Consider the following 16,799-nt stretch of genomic DNA (forward strand, 5'->3'; position numbering starts at 1 on the left):
GTCTAGGAAAAAATACGATTGCTCAGTACTCACTCAGGCTTCTTCTGTTTGTTTGCGGCGGCCAGCTGACAGCATCTGCATCACTTGATGTGAAGTTCACTCACACAAGCAGGACTGACAAACAGCCACAGTGAAACAGCGTTTTGTGACTCCTTTCAGAAATAATTGCTTCTCGTGGGTGGGAATCTCTGCACGTATGGTGCTATGCCTAACACGATCACAAAAAAAACCCAAGCCGTAAGCGTGCACACTCCCGAACTTCCGGTTTCGGGATGTGCAAGCTCACGGCTGTCGTGGGGCGGGACTTCCGTCTTTGCGAGAAGCCCGCGCCCATGGAGTGGATGGCCCAGAGACTGGTGGCAGCAGAAATCAGGAGTGGCGGCTGATGCGGTAAGTGGGGCTTGGGGGGCTTGGCACGTGTGTGTGTGTGTCTGCGCGCGTGTGTCTGCACGTGTGTGGGTGTGTCTGCGTGTGTGTGTGTGTGTGTGTGAGAGACTGCGCGTGCATGTGTGTGTGCCTGCCTTCGGCCGGCCTGCATAAGCGCGTTCACAGACCCTGGTCGGCGCGTTCACAGCTCTAGGTCCCTTCAGAGCGAACTCCATGACAATAGGTCTCGATGCCGAGACCTAAAAAAAGTGGGAAATTAATTTCCACATTTAATTTAGTTGTAGTGGAGGCAATTTTAAACAGAAGACACGTGAAGTGACATTCTCCAGCCAAATGGGGTGTGTTGGCTTGGTCTTCTGATCAGATGGAGAATGTGCCATTGTTTGGTTTGTATTTTAGGGTACGCACTGCAGGCTTCACTGATTTCTCTCTTCTCCTTCCAGACAGGCACCATGTCTTCCAATATCGTCTGCGTCAATGGAGTCGAAGCGGCGAGCGATTACTCCAAGCCGGCTGTCATTACCATCAACATTAACCAGCCCTCAGGCCTGGCCACCATTTTCAAGTCTGCCAAGGGAGCGTGGCAGGGGCAGAAGACCCTCTCTCAGGATGCTGGCAAGACCCCTGCCACCTCCGTCAGAGGGGAGCAGAAGGTCTTGGGGGTACGTGAGTAAATTATGTCGGGCATTGCTCTCAACTGTTGACTGGCATGCTACTTGTGGTTTGGAGATATCCGGGCATTTTAGAATGCCAGGGTGGGATGTGAACTGGAATCCTTGTGTTGTCTATGAAGATAAGTCGTAGGCTTGATACTCATCCATGCTTGGACAGATAGATGCTACCATAAGTCTTTCCTCTCACAGAGGGAGGAGGCAACGAGTAGCACTGGGATGCTCTGGAGAAAGCAACAGAGGACAAAGTGGGCTTCGATGAAGGAGATGAGGATGGGGGAGTTGCTTTAAAGGTGAGACTGGGGACATGGAAGAAGGATTCGGAGGATAAGGTGTATAAGGAGGATCAGAGGGTTGAAAAGCTATTGTTTTGGCTTGTGATGGAGAAAACGGGAACAGAGTCGTTCGGAGAATTGAGAAAGGGTACAATTGATCGCATTATGTTACATGTACATGGCAAGAGAGTGGGGTGAACAAAGAGAGAGGTCTGAGGAACAGTTTGCGGGTTCCCATGTTTTCTTCAGGTTGGGTCTATTGGCGAGCTCCAAGGACCATTGCAGACTTGGGCGAAAGTGGCCATCCCAATAGTAGAGTCGTTGTGAGAAACGGTGGCTGTATGGCCATTGAAAGAAGGACGGAAGAGTTTGCCTATGGGAGAGTGTTGGTTGAGTGAGAAGCCAGGTTAGTGGAAAAAAAGTGGTGGGTGTCCATTTGTGGCCAGTTTGAGAGGGGTGCAGCCACACAATGGTATTAATTTGCGACTTGTTCAAGGTGCGCTGGGGGTGGCAGGTAACACTCCTTCACCTCTGTTGCTAAGAGACCTGACCAGGATAGTATGTTAATATTAGGAGCCCACCTATGGTGTTGAGGGTACCACTCAAGGACACGACCAACACAGGTGTGTAACAATCTATTGCAACTACCTGAAGGGTCAGAGTCATCAATGGAAGTGACAAATAACTGAATGAAGTTTCAATTAAAAACGTCTAGATAAAAACAGTTTGACAATAACAATGAGACACACAGACACCAAAACATATGAAGACTACTTTGAGACAATTTTTTTTCCCGCTATGACACTAGTGGATCAGGCATGTTATTTATAAGCTTATGATAGATTGTGGAATTGGGTTTCTCAAAAATGGGAGCAAGGAGAAGCCTGTCTTCCATAGGGGAATACTCCGGGATTGACATGTCACCCCGCATGTGTGAACGTAGAGCATGAGTAATGTGTATGTAGTGGTAATGTTGTGAGTCGTGGAGGTCGTATGCTTTTTTAAGATAGTTAAAGGATCGGGGGCGTCCCCTTTCCATACGTCCCCTAAATACTTAATACCTACCCATTTCCATCCCCTAAAGCCAGTCAATCGAGTCACTTCTGCTAAATGATCCCCAAACCACAACGGGGTTCCGCCTGTCAGGGAGCTCGTCCACCCCAGGCATTTATTTGCCTCCCTCCAGCACTGAATCACAACCCCTGTATGTGATGGCAAGCCCTTTCGCGGCCTCAGAGGGTAAAGGAGTGGCTTGTAGTTTCCCCTTGGCATGACCAACCAATCAATTCTGTAAGCCGGCTCCGAACTTGCCGAGTACACCCAGTCATTGACCACCTGTAGCTGTGAAGCCCAGTAGTACAGCCCCCCATCATACACTCCCATTGTCAACTTACGCAGTGCTATCCTTTGGTTGCCAACCTCCCAAAGCAACGTCCATAGTGCCTGAGATATTCGCATGAATGCCCCATTAGGAACTGAATACAGCGTATTTTGTAGAATGTATAGGAGACGCAGCAGTGCCAGCATCTTAAACATTGCAGCTCGTGCCATGAGGGAAAGAGGTAGTGACCTCCAATTGCTCACGTCTGTTCCCAGACGTATCAGTTGGGGATCCAGGTTTCAAGCAAGGAACTCCGCTCTATCTCCAGTAATGTATACCCCCAAGTACTTAAACCCGTTTATCGACATTGAGGCTGGACTCCTCGTCGGGATCCACGGGGGGCCCGAGAGCGGGTAAATCAATGACTTTGCCCAATTGATCGTGTAGTCCGAGTAGCTACCGAACAATTCAAAATGGTGGAGCGCCCGCGCTATCGAGTGGTAAGGTCTGGCCATATATAACACAATATCATCTGCGTATAAGGAGATACGCTCTTCCCACTCATTGTTCAGAGCCAGGCCCCAGAATGACCTGTCCCTCCGAATCCAGTGAGCCAGCAGCTCTAGGGCCAGGGCCAACAGGAGAGGGGACAGAGGGCACCCCTGTCTGGTTCCCCTTTGCAGAGGAAAAGCTCAAGACACCGCCCCATTAACTCCCACCCTCGCTACCGGCTGCTTGTACAACAGTCGTACCCAGCTGCGGAATTTCGGGCCAAAGCCCAGTCATTGGAGTACCATAAATAAATATGGCCATTCGATATTGTCGAAGGCCATTGAGGCGTCCAGCCCCATCAACGCTGTCTGAGTGTTGCCCAAGTCTTCCATCATATATAAGACCCCATACAAGTGATGTAGATTTTGACGAGTACCATAAACCCTGAAAGATCAACATGTACCAGATCCGGCATAACAGAGAGCAGCCTTGTCGCCAGGGCCTTAGCTGAGACCCTGGCTTCCACATTAATAAGCAAAATTGGCCGGAAAGAAGTGCATTGATCAGCCGGCTTCTCTGCTTTGTGGATTACCACAATCGTGGCCTCTCTCTGATCCGGCAGAAGCTTCCCCATATCTCGCGTCTCTAAATACATCTGAAGGAGAGGGTCAATGATGATATTCACCTGCCGCTTGTATATTTCTACTGGGAGCCCATTCGGTCCCTGCGCCTTCCCGGCTTGAAGAGATTTGAGGGCTTGTCCTATCTGCACCTCAGTGAATTTAGCCTGTAGTCGGTCTCTTTGTTCCTGGACAGTGTGGGCAGCGCGAAGTCCTGCAGAAACTCTGCACAGGTGCATATTGGGGTGTAAACTGTAGGAGAGTAGGGTCTGCTTCATATGGTTACCCCCACTTTTTGCTGTTATTCTCTGGTTTTTCGACTTTAGTCTGGCTGTGGCCCTGCTAATCAGGACCACAGCCTAGCTGTTCTCTCTCTAAATTGATATAATGCACTTTAGGTACATACAAGATTGGGTATTGGGTCACCTCTGTGAGTCCCTCTATAGTGTACCCTAGGTACCCAGGGTATAGGTGCACCCTAGGCCTACCAGGGGCTGCAGCATGTATTGTGCCACCCCTGGTTTGCCTTCCGAACTGACACCACAGGTCTGTTCACACAGCCTAGGTAAGGTGGTGTAATCACCCCTTACTTAGATATTGTATACCTATATCTATATACATATATAGACACATATACACCTATAAGCCACTCCTAAGATAGGCCTCGACAATCCTGGAGGCAGAGTGCTTGGTTTTATGTGAGAGGGTGCCCTAGCATGAGCTGAGCCCCTCTGCAGCTTTCGGAACCATCTCCTTATAGCTGTTCTATGATATAGCCATACCATATACTCTTAAGTGCATTATAATCCTCGTGGTTAATGCTAACTTTGGTTTGGCTTTATCAAAACATGTTGTGTAAGGTGTCAAACACTTTGGAGTACTACCCCCCGCCAGTCCTGGCGGCGGGGGTAGCATTCCACCCTTCTAGAGGGAGAAGACATGTAGTTACTGGTAAACCCGGTTAAAGTTAAACAGAGCCTCAGCATCACAAAATGGATGCTGCTGCCACAGACACGAGTCTGCCCTCCTGCTGCTGGACGAAACTCCGGCAGGGGTGGCCTGGACAATAGTTTTCCTGTCCAGGGAGGTGCCAGCACCTCCCCAGACAGGCTGTAGTGTATTGGGGCAGGGAAGGCTGCATTCAGTGAATGCCTTCCAGACACTGCCTGAGGCACACAAGGTGCTCCATGCATAGCCCGGTTCAAACCAGTTGCTGGGGCACTCAGCCCCAGCTCTGGTGCGAAACTATACAAAGGGAAAGGGTTGTAACCACCTCCTTCCCAGGTCCACCCATAGGAGGGACCTTCCAGGTAGTCCAACTCCTAAACTGAGTAGAAGTATAGGAGCTGTATCCCTAGGACTTTAGATTACCCTGGACGAATCTTTGAAACACATATCAAGGACCCTCGACATTCCATTTCGACTGGAAGACGGAAGACAGCTCCCTTGTGGTCAAGGAGTGACCACCTTGTGCAAACAGGCACCAACAGCAACTTTGCTGGTCTGCATTTTCAAGGCTCCCGCCGGTTCCCGAAGAATCTGCAACACAGGACACAGTTTTCCAGACATCTCTGACGCTGCTCGATGATCCCAGCAAAGCTGAGACCCGTGGCAGACACGAGAGATGTGGGACTGGAACTCCTGGACATTCTGCATTTTGCTAACTGCATCGACTCCCAAGGTATCTCACAGTTGTGCATTGGGGTATGAAAAGCCCCAGCCCCGAGCACCGTTTTCAGTGAAGCCCAGGCACCCACACTCCACGAGTGACCCGTGGGGCCCGCTCTTCCCAGTTCCTAGTCCGTTGGCTAGTAAGCCCCCGAAGACTTCCTTTTAAATCTACCTTGCTTTCCTGGTTGTTCATGGCTTGCTCCAACTTCCCTACAAAGGAGAAGCGCCACAGACCTTGCTGGTCTGCACCGAAGCCAATCTTTATCTCCTGCGTGGATTGCGTTTGCCAAGGCTTGTTGGGTCCAATCCAGATACCGACACCGCAGTCAACTATATCCTTTGTGGGACAGCTCGAATCCAGCTCCTGGTCGTCGTCGACACCTCCTGGACCTCGTGGCTGCAGAGACAAGCTTCACCTCTTCACCTAAAATCACCCGGCATCGCTTGGTTCCTTCCTGGTTCCTTCCTGGTCACTGGCAAGTGACCCAGACTCTGTCCCTTCTGCTTTCAGGTTCTTCAGATCTTCGATCAACCCTTGGATCCACCCAGACACTTTTCCCCTGGTCGCCTGGAGCACTTCTTTGCAGCTCTCCATTGAAAACGACGACGATACCCGACACCAAAAGGCACCTATGCACCCGGCTTCCCTGGGTGAGGTAACACGAGTACTCCGGTGCTCCCGTGGGTCTTGACTCTCGAAGTGTCCTAGTCTAAAGGGGTTTCATCGTAGTCCACCCGGAAGTGTCCTTTAATTGTAAATTTGTAACTTCTTCGTTTCCCATAGAAAGTCAATAGTAACTCCCGGCTGTGTTTAGACACTGCAGGCATCTCCCGTGGGCCTCCTACTTCCTAACCTTTGGTTGTTTAGAGTAGCCCCATCGATTCCCTAGGTCCTAGGCCTACTTTCTATTCCAGACGTGGTTCTTATACCAATATTTGAGTACGTGGTTTGTGAGGCCCCTAGGGCAAAACGTATACTGTGCAAAATCGTATGCTAATGAAGTAACTTGTATTGTACTTTTTACCTCTGACCTCCTAAAGAGTGCAGAGGGGTTGTGTTTAGAATAAATACATATATATTTGATATATACCTTGTGTGGTGTCCTTTCATTTGGTACTCCAGGGATTATAATTGGTAAAACAACTTGCTTAATTTGTTCTCTGAAGTCTTAGCCTGATGACTGCTGGCCCACGCTACCACTAGGATAGCTTTCTATAAGGTTGACTTTACAACCACATCCAATAAGGGCCGATTAGACTGGTGCAAGGTGCCCACTAGAACTAGTGGTACAAAAGGGGGTGGCGATGGACGGAGCATCTGAACCAATCAAACACTCACACCCAGTCAACAGATCTGGGTTTAATCCATCACCATTCTTTAGCCCACTCTGCCACCCACCCCAGTTCAGACATGGCCATATGCAAATCAGTCTGACCCTGTGCCTCATGGGAACAGTCCAGCCCGAACTGCCAAGCCATGCCTTCCCTGGACCGAATCAAGCTTCCTAGGACCGGTTTCTGGCATTTCAGACATCTTCAGCCAGGCTTGCTTGAATCCAGTGGCAAATTGAGCAAGGGACTCAGGTCTGAGCATACCCTGCCAACTTATGGCGAAAAAAGCGGTACAAAAGGGGGTGCCGATGGACGGAGCATCTGAACCAATCAAACACTCACACCCAGTTATCACAAAAACCCCTTCGAAATATGACGTAAATGCTTCCGCTATATCTGTGCCAGTGGAGGCTAGCGATCCCGTCCCATCCAGTTCCTCAGCCACCCATGATCGCTCCCTGTCCCGGCGTTCAAGCCACACCAATAGCTTCAGACCTTTATCTGCCACATCGTATATCCGATGTTGCGTAGCGAGTGAATAAGCTTGTGCTTCGCTCTCAGTTAGTGCTGGGAGTCCTTTTGTTTTAGGGCCAACATATGACAGTGATCGAGTGAGGGCGTCACACCAGCGTCACGCTCAAGGATTTCTCTCGCTTTCTAACTGTCTGATCAGTATGGACTCCTCTTTCTCCTGAGCACCAATCAATGCTTGGGTCTGTCCTCTCAGAGCCGTCTTATAAGCTTCCCATAAAAGTAGTTGAGACTCGACCGAGCCCCGATTTTCAACGAAATATAACTGGGAATCCTCCCGGAGTTTGTCACTTATGGTTTCGTCCCGAAGGCAAATTGGTTGAGTGCGCTACTGAGGTGTAGGCGCATCCCTGCACATGGGCACACTTATGAGGTTCATTGTTGCAGAGCAAATGACTCCAATAGATTCGTGAAAGTTCAATTTCCAACTTTTATTTCATAAGTTCATTTCCTTATAAATTAATGTATCGTATTTCAAGTATTCAACTGAAAGGCAGTTTTTCAAAAAGATGCTCCGATGCATTTCGAGCCACCAAGGCCCTTCCTCAAGGAGCGCTGCGAAGAAACAGGATATAGCGCTAATCAATTTCCATTGTAAATGATAACATATGAAAACATATACATTGCATCACAATTAAAGAAAACATCATGTAACCATTTGGGTTCTTGCGTGTTACGCCAGCGGGTTATACAACAGTGCTTAGGTGGAGTGACAAGTTTGTAAACGGGATCATAATGAAAGGGTGAAATTCGGGGTGGAGTGTGAATAAGGTGGCTGCTCGTGCAAGCATTTTACCAAAAAACGGTAGTCAAAGTCGCGGTACATGCGGGAGGATTACTGTTCATTACAGTGCCGGTAGGGGACTAGTTCCCAAGTGTGCAGTAAAGGTGAAAACATAAACAAGCTGCTCGTTCATGACGAGACTTACGTAATAGTTTTAGGTTGATGTCCTCATAGCATCTGAGGAAACAACAAACGAAATGGACACATTAATAATTAGCTAAGGTAAAGCGGGTCTCCTCGGTATCGGCAGACCGCGAGGTCAGACTTACTGGGGCGGGTGAAGTTCGTGGCGTCTCAGTGGAATCTGCAGCGGAGTGTCAGGAACTTCGCGTAGTGAACGCGGAGTTTTGAGATGTGATCCACAGCGATAACGGACTAAACGAGAAATTGAAAAGGTGCGGCCATCTTGGAAAAGGGTATATGTGACACATAAATAAAAGAACCATTCACAAAACGTAAATAAGAAAACAAGCAAGATTAGGTAACAGTGTATCAACAATGTACCCAAAGGGTACTACAAAAGCTGCTCAGTTCAATCCGGTCGTTGAGACCATGCGGTTTCAAGGATTGTAGTCTATAAATCCATGCTGTTTCTCTTTGTAAGAGAATTTTGTTCAAGTCTCTTCCTTCGATATATGGCACAGTTTCCAAAACAAGAAATCTGATTTGGGACACATTATGGTTGGCCTCATTAAAATGGGTGGCCACACTGGATTTCGTATTCTTGATGCGAATATTTGATTTATGTTCGTTCATTCTGATCTTTATTTTTCTGGTGGTTTTTCCGACATATATCATGCCACAAGGGCATTTAAGTAAGTAGATCAAGTTCAAAGAATCACAAGTAGCGTCTACGTTCAATTTAATTTGGAAACCTCTCATGGGATGATTGAGGCTGTTCCCTCTGATGATATTATTGCAATTGAATAGATCACCAAAGTCTGGTTCAGAGGATAAAAGACACCAGTGTCTCATAACAATGTTTTTGAAGGATCTGCTTGATGTCGAGTATCTGGAGACTAACACCATTCTTTTGTCATCTTTCCTGATAGATCCTTTAAGGGCTTCTGTACGGGGAATGATTGATGCTCTCTCAATGGCATTCTCTACTATTTCCTCAGGGTATCCTCTGTTTAAACATCTGGTGGCCATGATTTTAGTCTGTTCGGTTGTGGATTCTGGATCAGATACAATGCGCTTAATTCTGAGCATTTGGCTGAACGGTAAATGTCTTTTCAGAGAGTTTTGATGAAAACTGCTGTATAGTAGTGTGTTATTACGGTCAGTTGACTTTCGAAAGAGGTTTGTCTGCAGACCATTTTCAGTTATTTTGATAAGTACGTCCAAAAACGTTATCTCTTTCTCGCTGATGTTCCATGTAAATTCAATCCGGTCATCTTTTGAATTTAAATCCATAAGGGCTAGTTCCAAATTTTGTCGGGAACCTTTCCAAATAAAGAATAGATCGTCAATATAACGAACATAAAGTTTCAGATAGTTCATACAAGTTTTATTCATGAAGATGTTATTGAGTTAAAAATTGCCCATGTAAATATTCGCGTACGCAGGTGCAGCGCAATTGCCCAGGATGAATGTTTTTAGAGGTTCTGAGATATCACTCAAGAGTAAGGCCTTTTCAATGGCTTCAATTCCGCCCTCATGGGGAATGCAGGTGTATAGACTCTTGACGTCGGCAGTGCACAGTATCAGTTGTTCATTCTCGTCAATCTTTACGGAAGATAGTTTATTCAAAAATTCTGTAGTGTCTTTTATATAGCTCTCTAAGTGGGTAACCATAGGTTGCAGGTATTGGTCGATAAATTTACCGATCGGTTCATGTAAAGACCCTTTTGTGGAAACAATTGGACGAAAGGGGGTATTCATCAAGTCTTTATGTATTTTAGGTAACATGGTGAGGGTTGGGCTCCTAGGGTATTCCACTGTCAGATATTTTCTTGTTCTTTCATCGATGATTTCTTCATCGAGTGCTTTGTTGATGAGTCTGTTTAGCTCAATCTTGTATTCACTGGTGGGGTTCCCATCTAGTGGTAAATATGTATTCGGATCCAAGACGTTAGTTAGTGTTGAGGATCACAAGGGTACCTCCCTTATCGGCTTTAAGGCAGTTGATTGACTTGTTGTTTGCAATCTTCTTCAATGTGTCTAAGTCTTTGTTTGTCATGTTGTTGCGTTTTTTTTTCTTAAAGTTGATTTTTGAAATGTCTTGTCTCACAAGGGTTTCAAAGTTGTCTATGCTCTTATGGCTGGAAGGAGGCATATAAGTGCTGTGTGGTCTAAGACCTAGCAATAGGTCCGGTTTGGGTTCTGTCGGGGGTCTAGTCGGGGGGTCTAGTATTTTCTCAAATAAATGTCTTAAACGCAACTTCCGGGTGAATTTGAAGATGCTAATTTCTAATTCCAAGAGATTAGTGTTGCTTGTGGGGATGAATGACATTCCTTTTTGGAGAGTTTTAATTTCATGTTCCATGAGTGTTTTATCCGAGATGTTGATTACTAACGATTCTTCCTGGATTTTGTTTTGGTTTTCGGAAGTTGTTGAGTACCTTCTGTGTCTTTTTCCAGCTCTTTTACCCCTCCTGGGTCGTTGGTTCTGCGCTGCACCTGCGTACGCAAATATTTACATGGGCAATTTTGAACTCAATAACATCTTCATGAATAAAACTTGGATGAACTATCTGAAACTTTATGTTCGTTATATTGACGATCTATTCTTTATTTGGAAAGGTTCCCGACAAAATTTGGAACTAGCCCTTACGGATTTAAATTCAAAAGATGACCGGATTGAATTTACATGGAACATCAGCGAGAAAGAGATAACGTTTTTGGATGTACTTATCAAAATAACTGAAAATGGTCTGCAGACAAACCTCTTTCGAAAGTCAACTGACCGTAATAACACACTACTATACAGCAGTTTTCATCAAAACTCTCTGAAAAGACATTTACCGTTCAGCCAAATGCTCAGAATTAAGCGCATTGTATCTGATCCAGAATCCACAACCGAACAGACTAAAATCATGGCCACCAGATTTTTAAACAGAGGATACCCTGAGGAAATAGTAGAGAATGCCATTGAGAGAGCATCAGTCATTCCCCGTACAGAAGCCCTTAAAGGATCTATCAGGAAAAATGACAAAAGAATGGTGTTAGTCTCCAGATACTCGACATCAAGCAGATCCTTCAAAAACATTGTTATGAGACACTGGCGTCTTTTATCCTCTGAACCAGACTTTGGTGATCTATTCAAAGAACCTCCCATTTTCGCTCACACCCGTTCCAAAAACATCAAAGAAATGTTATCAAGCACAACAAATGAACCAGTCAAACATACGGGCACACGCCCCTGTCACCACTGCAGCAATTGCAATAATATCATCAGAAGGAACAGCCTCAATCATCCCATGAGAGGTTTCCAAATTAAATTGAACGTAGACGCTACTTGTGATTCTTTGAACTTGATCTACTTACTTAAATGCCCTTGTGGCATGATATATGTCGGAAAAACCACCAGAAAAATAAAGATCAGAATGAACGAACATCAATCAAATATTCGCATCAAGAATACTAAATCCAGTGTGGCCACCCATTTTAATGAGGCCAACCATAATGTGTCCCAAATCAGATTTCTTGTTTTGGAAACTGTGCCATATATCGAAGGAAGAGACTTGAACAAAATTCTCTTACAAAGAGAAACAGCATGGATTTATAGACTACAATCCTTGAAACCCCATGGTCTCAACGACCGGATTGAACTGAGCTGCTATTTGTAGTACCCTTTGGGTACATTGTTGATACACTGTTACCTAATCTTGCTTGTTTTCTTATTTACGTTTTGTGAATGGTTCTTTTATTTATGTGTCACATATACCCTTTTCCAAGATGGCCGCACCTTTTCAACTTCTCGTTTAGTCCGTTATCGCTGTTGATCACATCTCAAAACTCCGCGTTCACTACGCGAAGTTCCTGACACTCCGCTGCAGATTCCACTGAGACGCCACGAACTTCACCCGCCCCAGTAAGTCTGACCTCGCGGTCTGCCGATACCGAGGAGACCCGCTTTACCGTAGCTAATTATTAATGTGTCCATTTCGTTTTTTGTTTCCTCAGATGCTATGAGGACATCAACCTAAAACTATTACGTAAGTCTCGTCATGAACGAGCAGCTTGTTTATGTTTTCACCTTTACTGCACACTTGGGAACTAGTCCCCTACCGGCACTGTAATGAACAGTAATCCTCCCGCATGTACCGCGATTTTGACTACCGTTTTTTTGTAAAATGCTTGCACGAGCAGCCACCTTATTCACACTCCACCCGAATTTCACTCTTTCATTATGATCCCGTTTACAAACTTGTCACTCCACCTAAGCACTGTTGTATAACCCGCTGGCGTAACACGCAAGAACCCAAATGGTTACATGATGTTTTCTTTAATTGTGATGCAATGTATATGTTTTCATATGTTATCATTTACAATGGAAATTGATTAGCGCTATATCCTGTTTCTTCGCAGCGCTCCTTGAGGAAGGGCCTTGGTGGCTCGAAATGCATCGGAGCATCTTTTTGAAAAACTGCCTTTAACTTGAATACTTGAAATACGATACATGAATTTATAAGGAAATGAACTTATGAAATAAAAGTTGGAAATTGAACTTTCACAAATCTATTAGAGTCATTTGCTCTGCAACAATGAACCTCATAAGTGTGCCCATGTGCAGGGATGCGCCTACACCTCAGTAGCGCACTCAACCAATTTACATTTTCTGACGCAGTTGGACAGTTGCGTCACCTGCCGGAGCACCTTAAACTTGTTTAACACCTTCAATCTTTAAACAAAACAAACCACACAACCAGCTGTGCGCCGTGCCAATTTTCTTCTTTCGACCCGAAGGCGCCACGGGTCTATCCTCAGGAAAGATGCCCTAGTGATCACTGCGCCCATAAGAATGACGCTGACCGGGAAGTGGTCAGAGATTCCCCGCGCCAGGATGCGGGGTTCCGCAAAATCGCCCATTTGGTCAATGTGCGTGAATAGGTGGTCCAACCTGGAGAAGGACCCATGTCTGGCCGAATAGAACGTGTTACTTTGAGACTATTGAGAAATGGTTATTATGTCAGTTCTGGAGGAAATAATTATAGTAGAGCTGTATAAATCTGTTTGGTCAGCCTTCGCCTGTTGGGGGTACAACCTAATCCAATATTATAATTACAGGTATTTCTCAGAATTATCTACGAAGCTCAGGTTTGCAAACCAAGAAGCAGAAAACCATTGGGCATACGCTTAAAAGGAATTCACTCAGACGTTTCAACTGCTTAACCGGGAGGAGCACAAGGTGACCCCAAAATGCAAGAATAAAAGTCTGAAGTCCACTTGTCAGAGCACTAGTGAAATATAAGGAGGCAACAAAGCAAGTTTAGTGATGCAATGTAAATACTCAAAAGGATTGGTAGAGGAAACCTCGCAAAGGTGAGAAACGGGTGACCCTCAAACAGAAGGTGGTGAAACTGTTGGATGCTGTCAAAGGATGCATAGCGGCAAGTGCATTCATCTAACCAGTCCAGCCAGGGGCGATGAGAAGCAAGAGAACCACTATTGATGCCAAACACAGAAATGTAGGAGCCTGTGGAGTAAATACAAGAGCGGAGCTGTGAAGATTAGAATGCAGAAAAGAGGTTTCAGACCACGGGTTCTACCCAAGAGGTAAAGAAGGTCCAACCCAAGGAAGGCACAAAAGCATCACCTATAGCAGCCAAATGGAGTCAACACAAGAGCATTGGGGTTTAACCCAGGACGCAGCCTAAAGATCTGGTACCCTGAAGTGTGGAGTGCACGTGTGGTGGAACTCAAAAGATAAAAGGTACCAAAGTAATTGATGAGATGCGCCATAGAGCAAAGTTATAGCTAAACTCTTGCATGCACCAGAGATAAAATAAAAATGCCTTGTGGCCACTCCCTTTCATTCTCAACTGCTAAACACTGTAGATCATGGCATCCTTTCCCTTGAAACCTCACAATTTTCGGAAACAGCTGCAGATGTCACTCTTACACTTTTTGTTTCTGGCTGGCTTCGCTGAATCTTGCCTTTCCTTCCTAGCACAGGTCTGAAGCGCGCTTGACAGCCAAATGGTCTAGTTGGTCGATTAAACAATGGAAAAGGAGATGGAAAACCATATTTGTGCTGCTTCAGGATTTTCAAAAAATTAAATGTTGGGTCTAAACACGAGCAACAAGTTCCATGTGTTGTTCTCCATTGGTGACCAGAAGAAGTTCAGGAATTCTTTGAAAGATGGGTCTTGCAGTGTGTATCACCTGGAGAATTTTGAACTTACAACCTGGTACAGGAGATACCAGATGGCCAAGAAGTGAAAAAAGCATTGTCAGTCCAAGATGAAGGTGTTCAGTCTAACGGAGGCATGGCTTGTTGGAACTGGGCAGGCATCTGACTGGATTGATACGTTTGGACTAATCAGCATATCTGTCATTGCAGGAACGGATTAAAAAATGTACATTGGCAAAGCCTGGTTTTCCATTGGACCAGAGGGGAACCTTGTGTTGAGCTTGATAGAGATGTAAGTAGCTGTTTTTCCCTCCTTTTATAGAGGTGTGGCGCAGCAGCCATGGCAGCTGACTTCGGAGCGCAGGGCTCATGGTTCGATCCCTAGCGCAGGAGGCAGATCAGCTCAGTATCATGTTACTCTAGGCAATAGCTCACTTAATGTAAATGTGGGATTCTTGTAAAGCGCACTGTTACTCTACCTGAGTGTCCTGGCGCTGTAGACCGCTGGGGAACCCATCCTGGTTTTTCCTGTGAGATGGTCCCTTTCTGGGTATCTCCAGGGTGAAACCAGGCATCCCCGGCGTCTGTGGGGGGCCGTTGTAGAGATGAGGCAAGCTTAATGCCCAGAGTTGCCGAGTGTGTTCCCTGGTTAGAGTAGGCACTGAAGCGAGAATTATCGAGTCCGTTGACCCTGGTCCAAGACCCTGCCGCGTCGGGAATTGAACCCTGGTCCCGGGCCGTTCTCTGCTTACAGGTCTGCCGCCTCTAACCAGTGAGCCACACCACTCCACTCCACTAATCTCCTTGACGGCCCCCAGCGCCTTGTGACCCTTATGGGTGGTTAGTTTGCGCTTTACAAATATCAGCTTTTACAGGAGCTCTGATAATGTCAGCTGCAGAGGTCTGATGGGAAGATGGCTGCGTTGCATTGGAGCTCCGAGATGGCTGATCTGGGAAGTAGCAGGGGCCCCGAAATGAGGAAAGACTCCTGAGGGTAATCTCTGCCTATCTTTTCCAGAGGCTGGGGAGGTGCTTCAGGCGGCCGCCAATAGGCCACTGATGAGGGACAGAGGAGATGGGCTCCCGAGTCGGGAGGTAAGGACTGTAGCACCAAGGCTGAAAGCAGCATCCTCTGGACGGTCAGACACCTCTGAACTGAGGGGCTGCGGCCGCCGACTTCTGGCCCTAGAGGCCCGCATAGCTGGAAGGAGATAAAGCAGCTAAGACTCCAATGAGTGAGGCGTGCTCGGCGCTTAACCCTCTCGGGTGTACAGGCCTGCGGAAGACTGGTCTCACCAATGGGCGGCCTAAGCTGGTGTTTGCCCCCCCGCCCCTTCCTTTCAAGCATATAACTTCGGTGATGGTAAAAGAGTACTGAAGGCCTTGTGGTCCTCTGTCTGACCCCAAAATGGTGGCCCATGAGGACAATCTGATGCCTAATACAGGATCTATGGCTCTCCTGCCAGAATCGACAATGGTGGTCCACCTAGACAAGCTGTGTACACTACTCCTTAGATTAGTGCCCCCTGCCCCCGACCCCCCTCATCACTGATCCTGAATTTCAGAGTGGCTTCTTCTCGCTTCACAATACACTCCTCTCTAGAGGTGCATAACTAAGCAAGACAGTGCTGCTCTGAACCTTGCTTCGACTCCTACCCATACTGAAAGACCAGGACCTCAATTGCAGGTTTGGCTGGACCAGCCACTAGCCGGTCTCAAACCACAGAAGAAAACCTCAAAAGTTCTCGGTTTTCGTGCAGGAATCTCCTTGCAGCACACTTCCCACAACATCGGCTTACCTGACTCCATTATGGCCGTCGGGGAGAACACTTCCAGGAAAATATCTCGACATAACATGTCCAACCAACAGGTTTTTTTATTGCTGCTTGGGACCTCTCTTGCCGTGAGCCTCTTACTCGGACACCGGTGAGTGGCCCCCTTTTTTTACCTGTGATCAACTGGCTCTAGCGCAGTGATCTCCACACCGGCCTGCCTCTCTCCAAGATGGCACCCGCTTGAGACCGCTCAAGAAAAATGAACCTTCAATACAGCATTTTTCCTCAAATGAGATGCAAACCTCCCTCCCCTCTACGTACATCTCAGCTACCCCACCTTATGGAAGCCTGCTGCGCCTTGTTCAGGTTCCTGTAATGATACCACAGATATGCACCAGAACTCGAACAACTCAAGACAACCTTCCTCAGATGACTGCGCAATCGCACCAGCTCATCATTTCGATGACTCCGGGATCCCAGTCCCAGTTCCATCTACCGCTCTTCCTAAGATTATTACATGAGATCTCCTTCAGACCCGGAGAGCACTGTGCATTTTGCAAGGCTGTGGATGACCCCATGATGACCAACATTACCCTAGCAATGGTTGCCTAGGTCAAACCTATAACCTCCCAACCGGCATCA

The 16,799-nt window shown here is 46.7% G+C and overlaps 1 protein-coding gene across 1 annotated transcript in view; it reads left to right on the plus strand.

Annotated features, from left to right (window-relative positions):
• The window catches only part of LOC147736579 (transmembrane protein 176B-like), an 86,599-nt gene that overhangs the window by 28,625 nt on the left and 41,175 nt on the right, over positions 1–16,799 (plus strand). The window contains exon 2 of the mRNA XM_086953322.1: positions 831–1,049. Coding sequence (XP_086809448.1) covers positions 831–1,049 — 219 coding nt within the window. The remainder of the gene's footprint in view (positions 1–830; positions 1,050–16,799) is intronic.

Source organism: Lissotriton vulgaris, chromosome 1_2 (assembly GCF_964263255.1).
Source record: "Lissotriton vulgaris chromosome 1_2, aLisVul1.2, whole genome shotgun sequence".
NCBI classification, from domain to species: Eukaryota; Metazoa; Chordata; class Amphibia; order Caudata; family Salamandridae; genus Lissotriton; species Lissotriton vulgaris.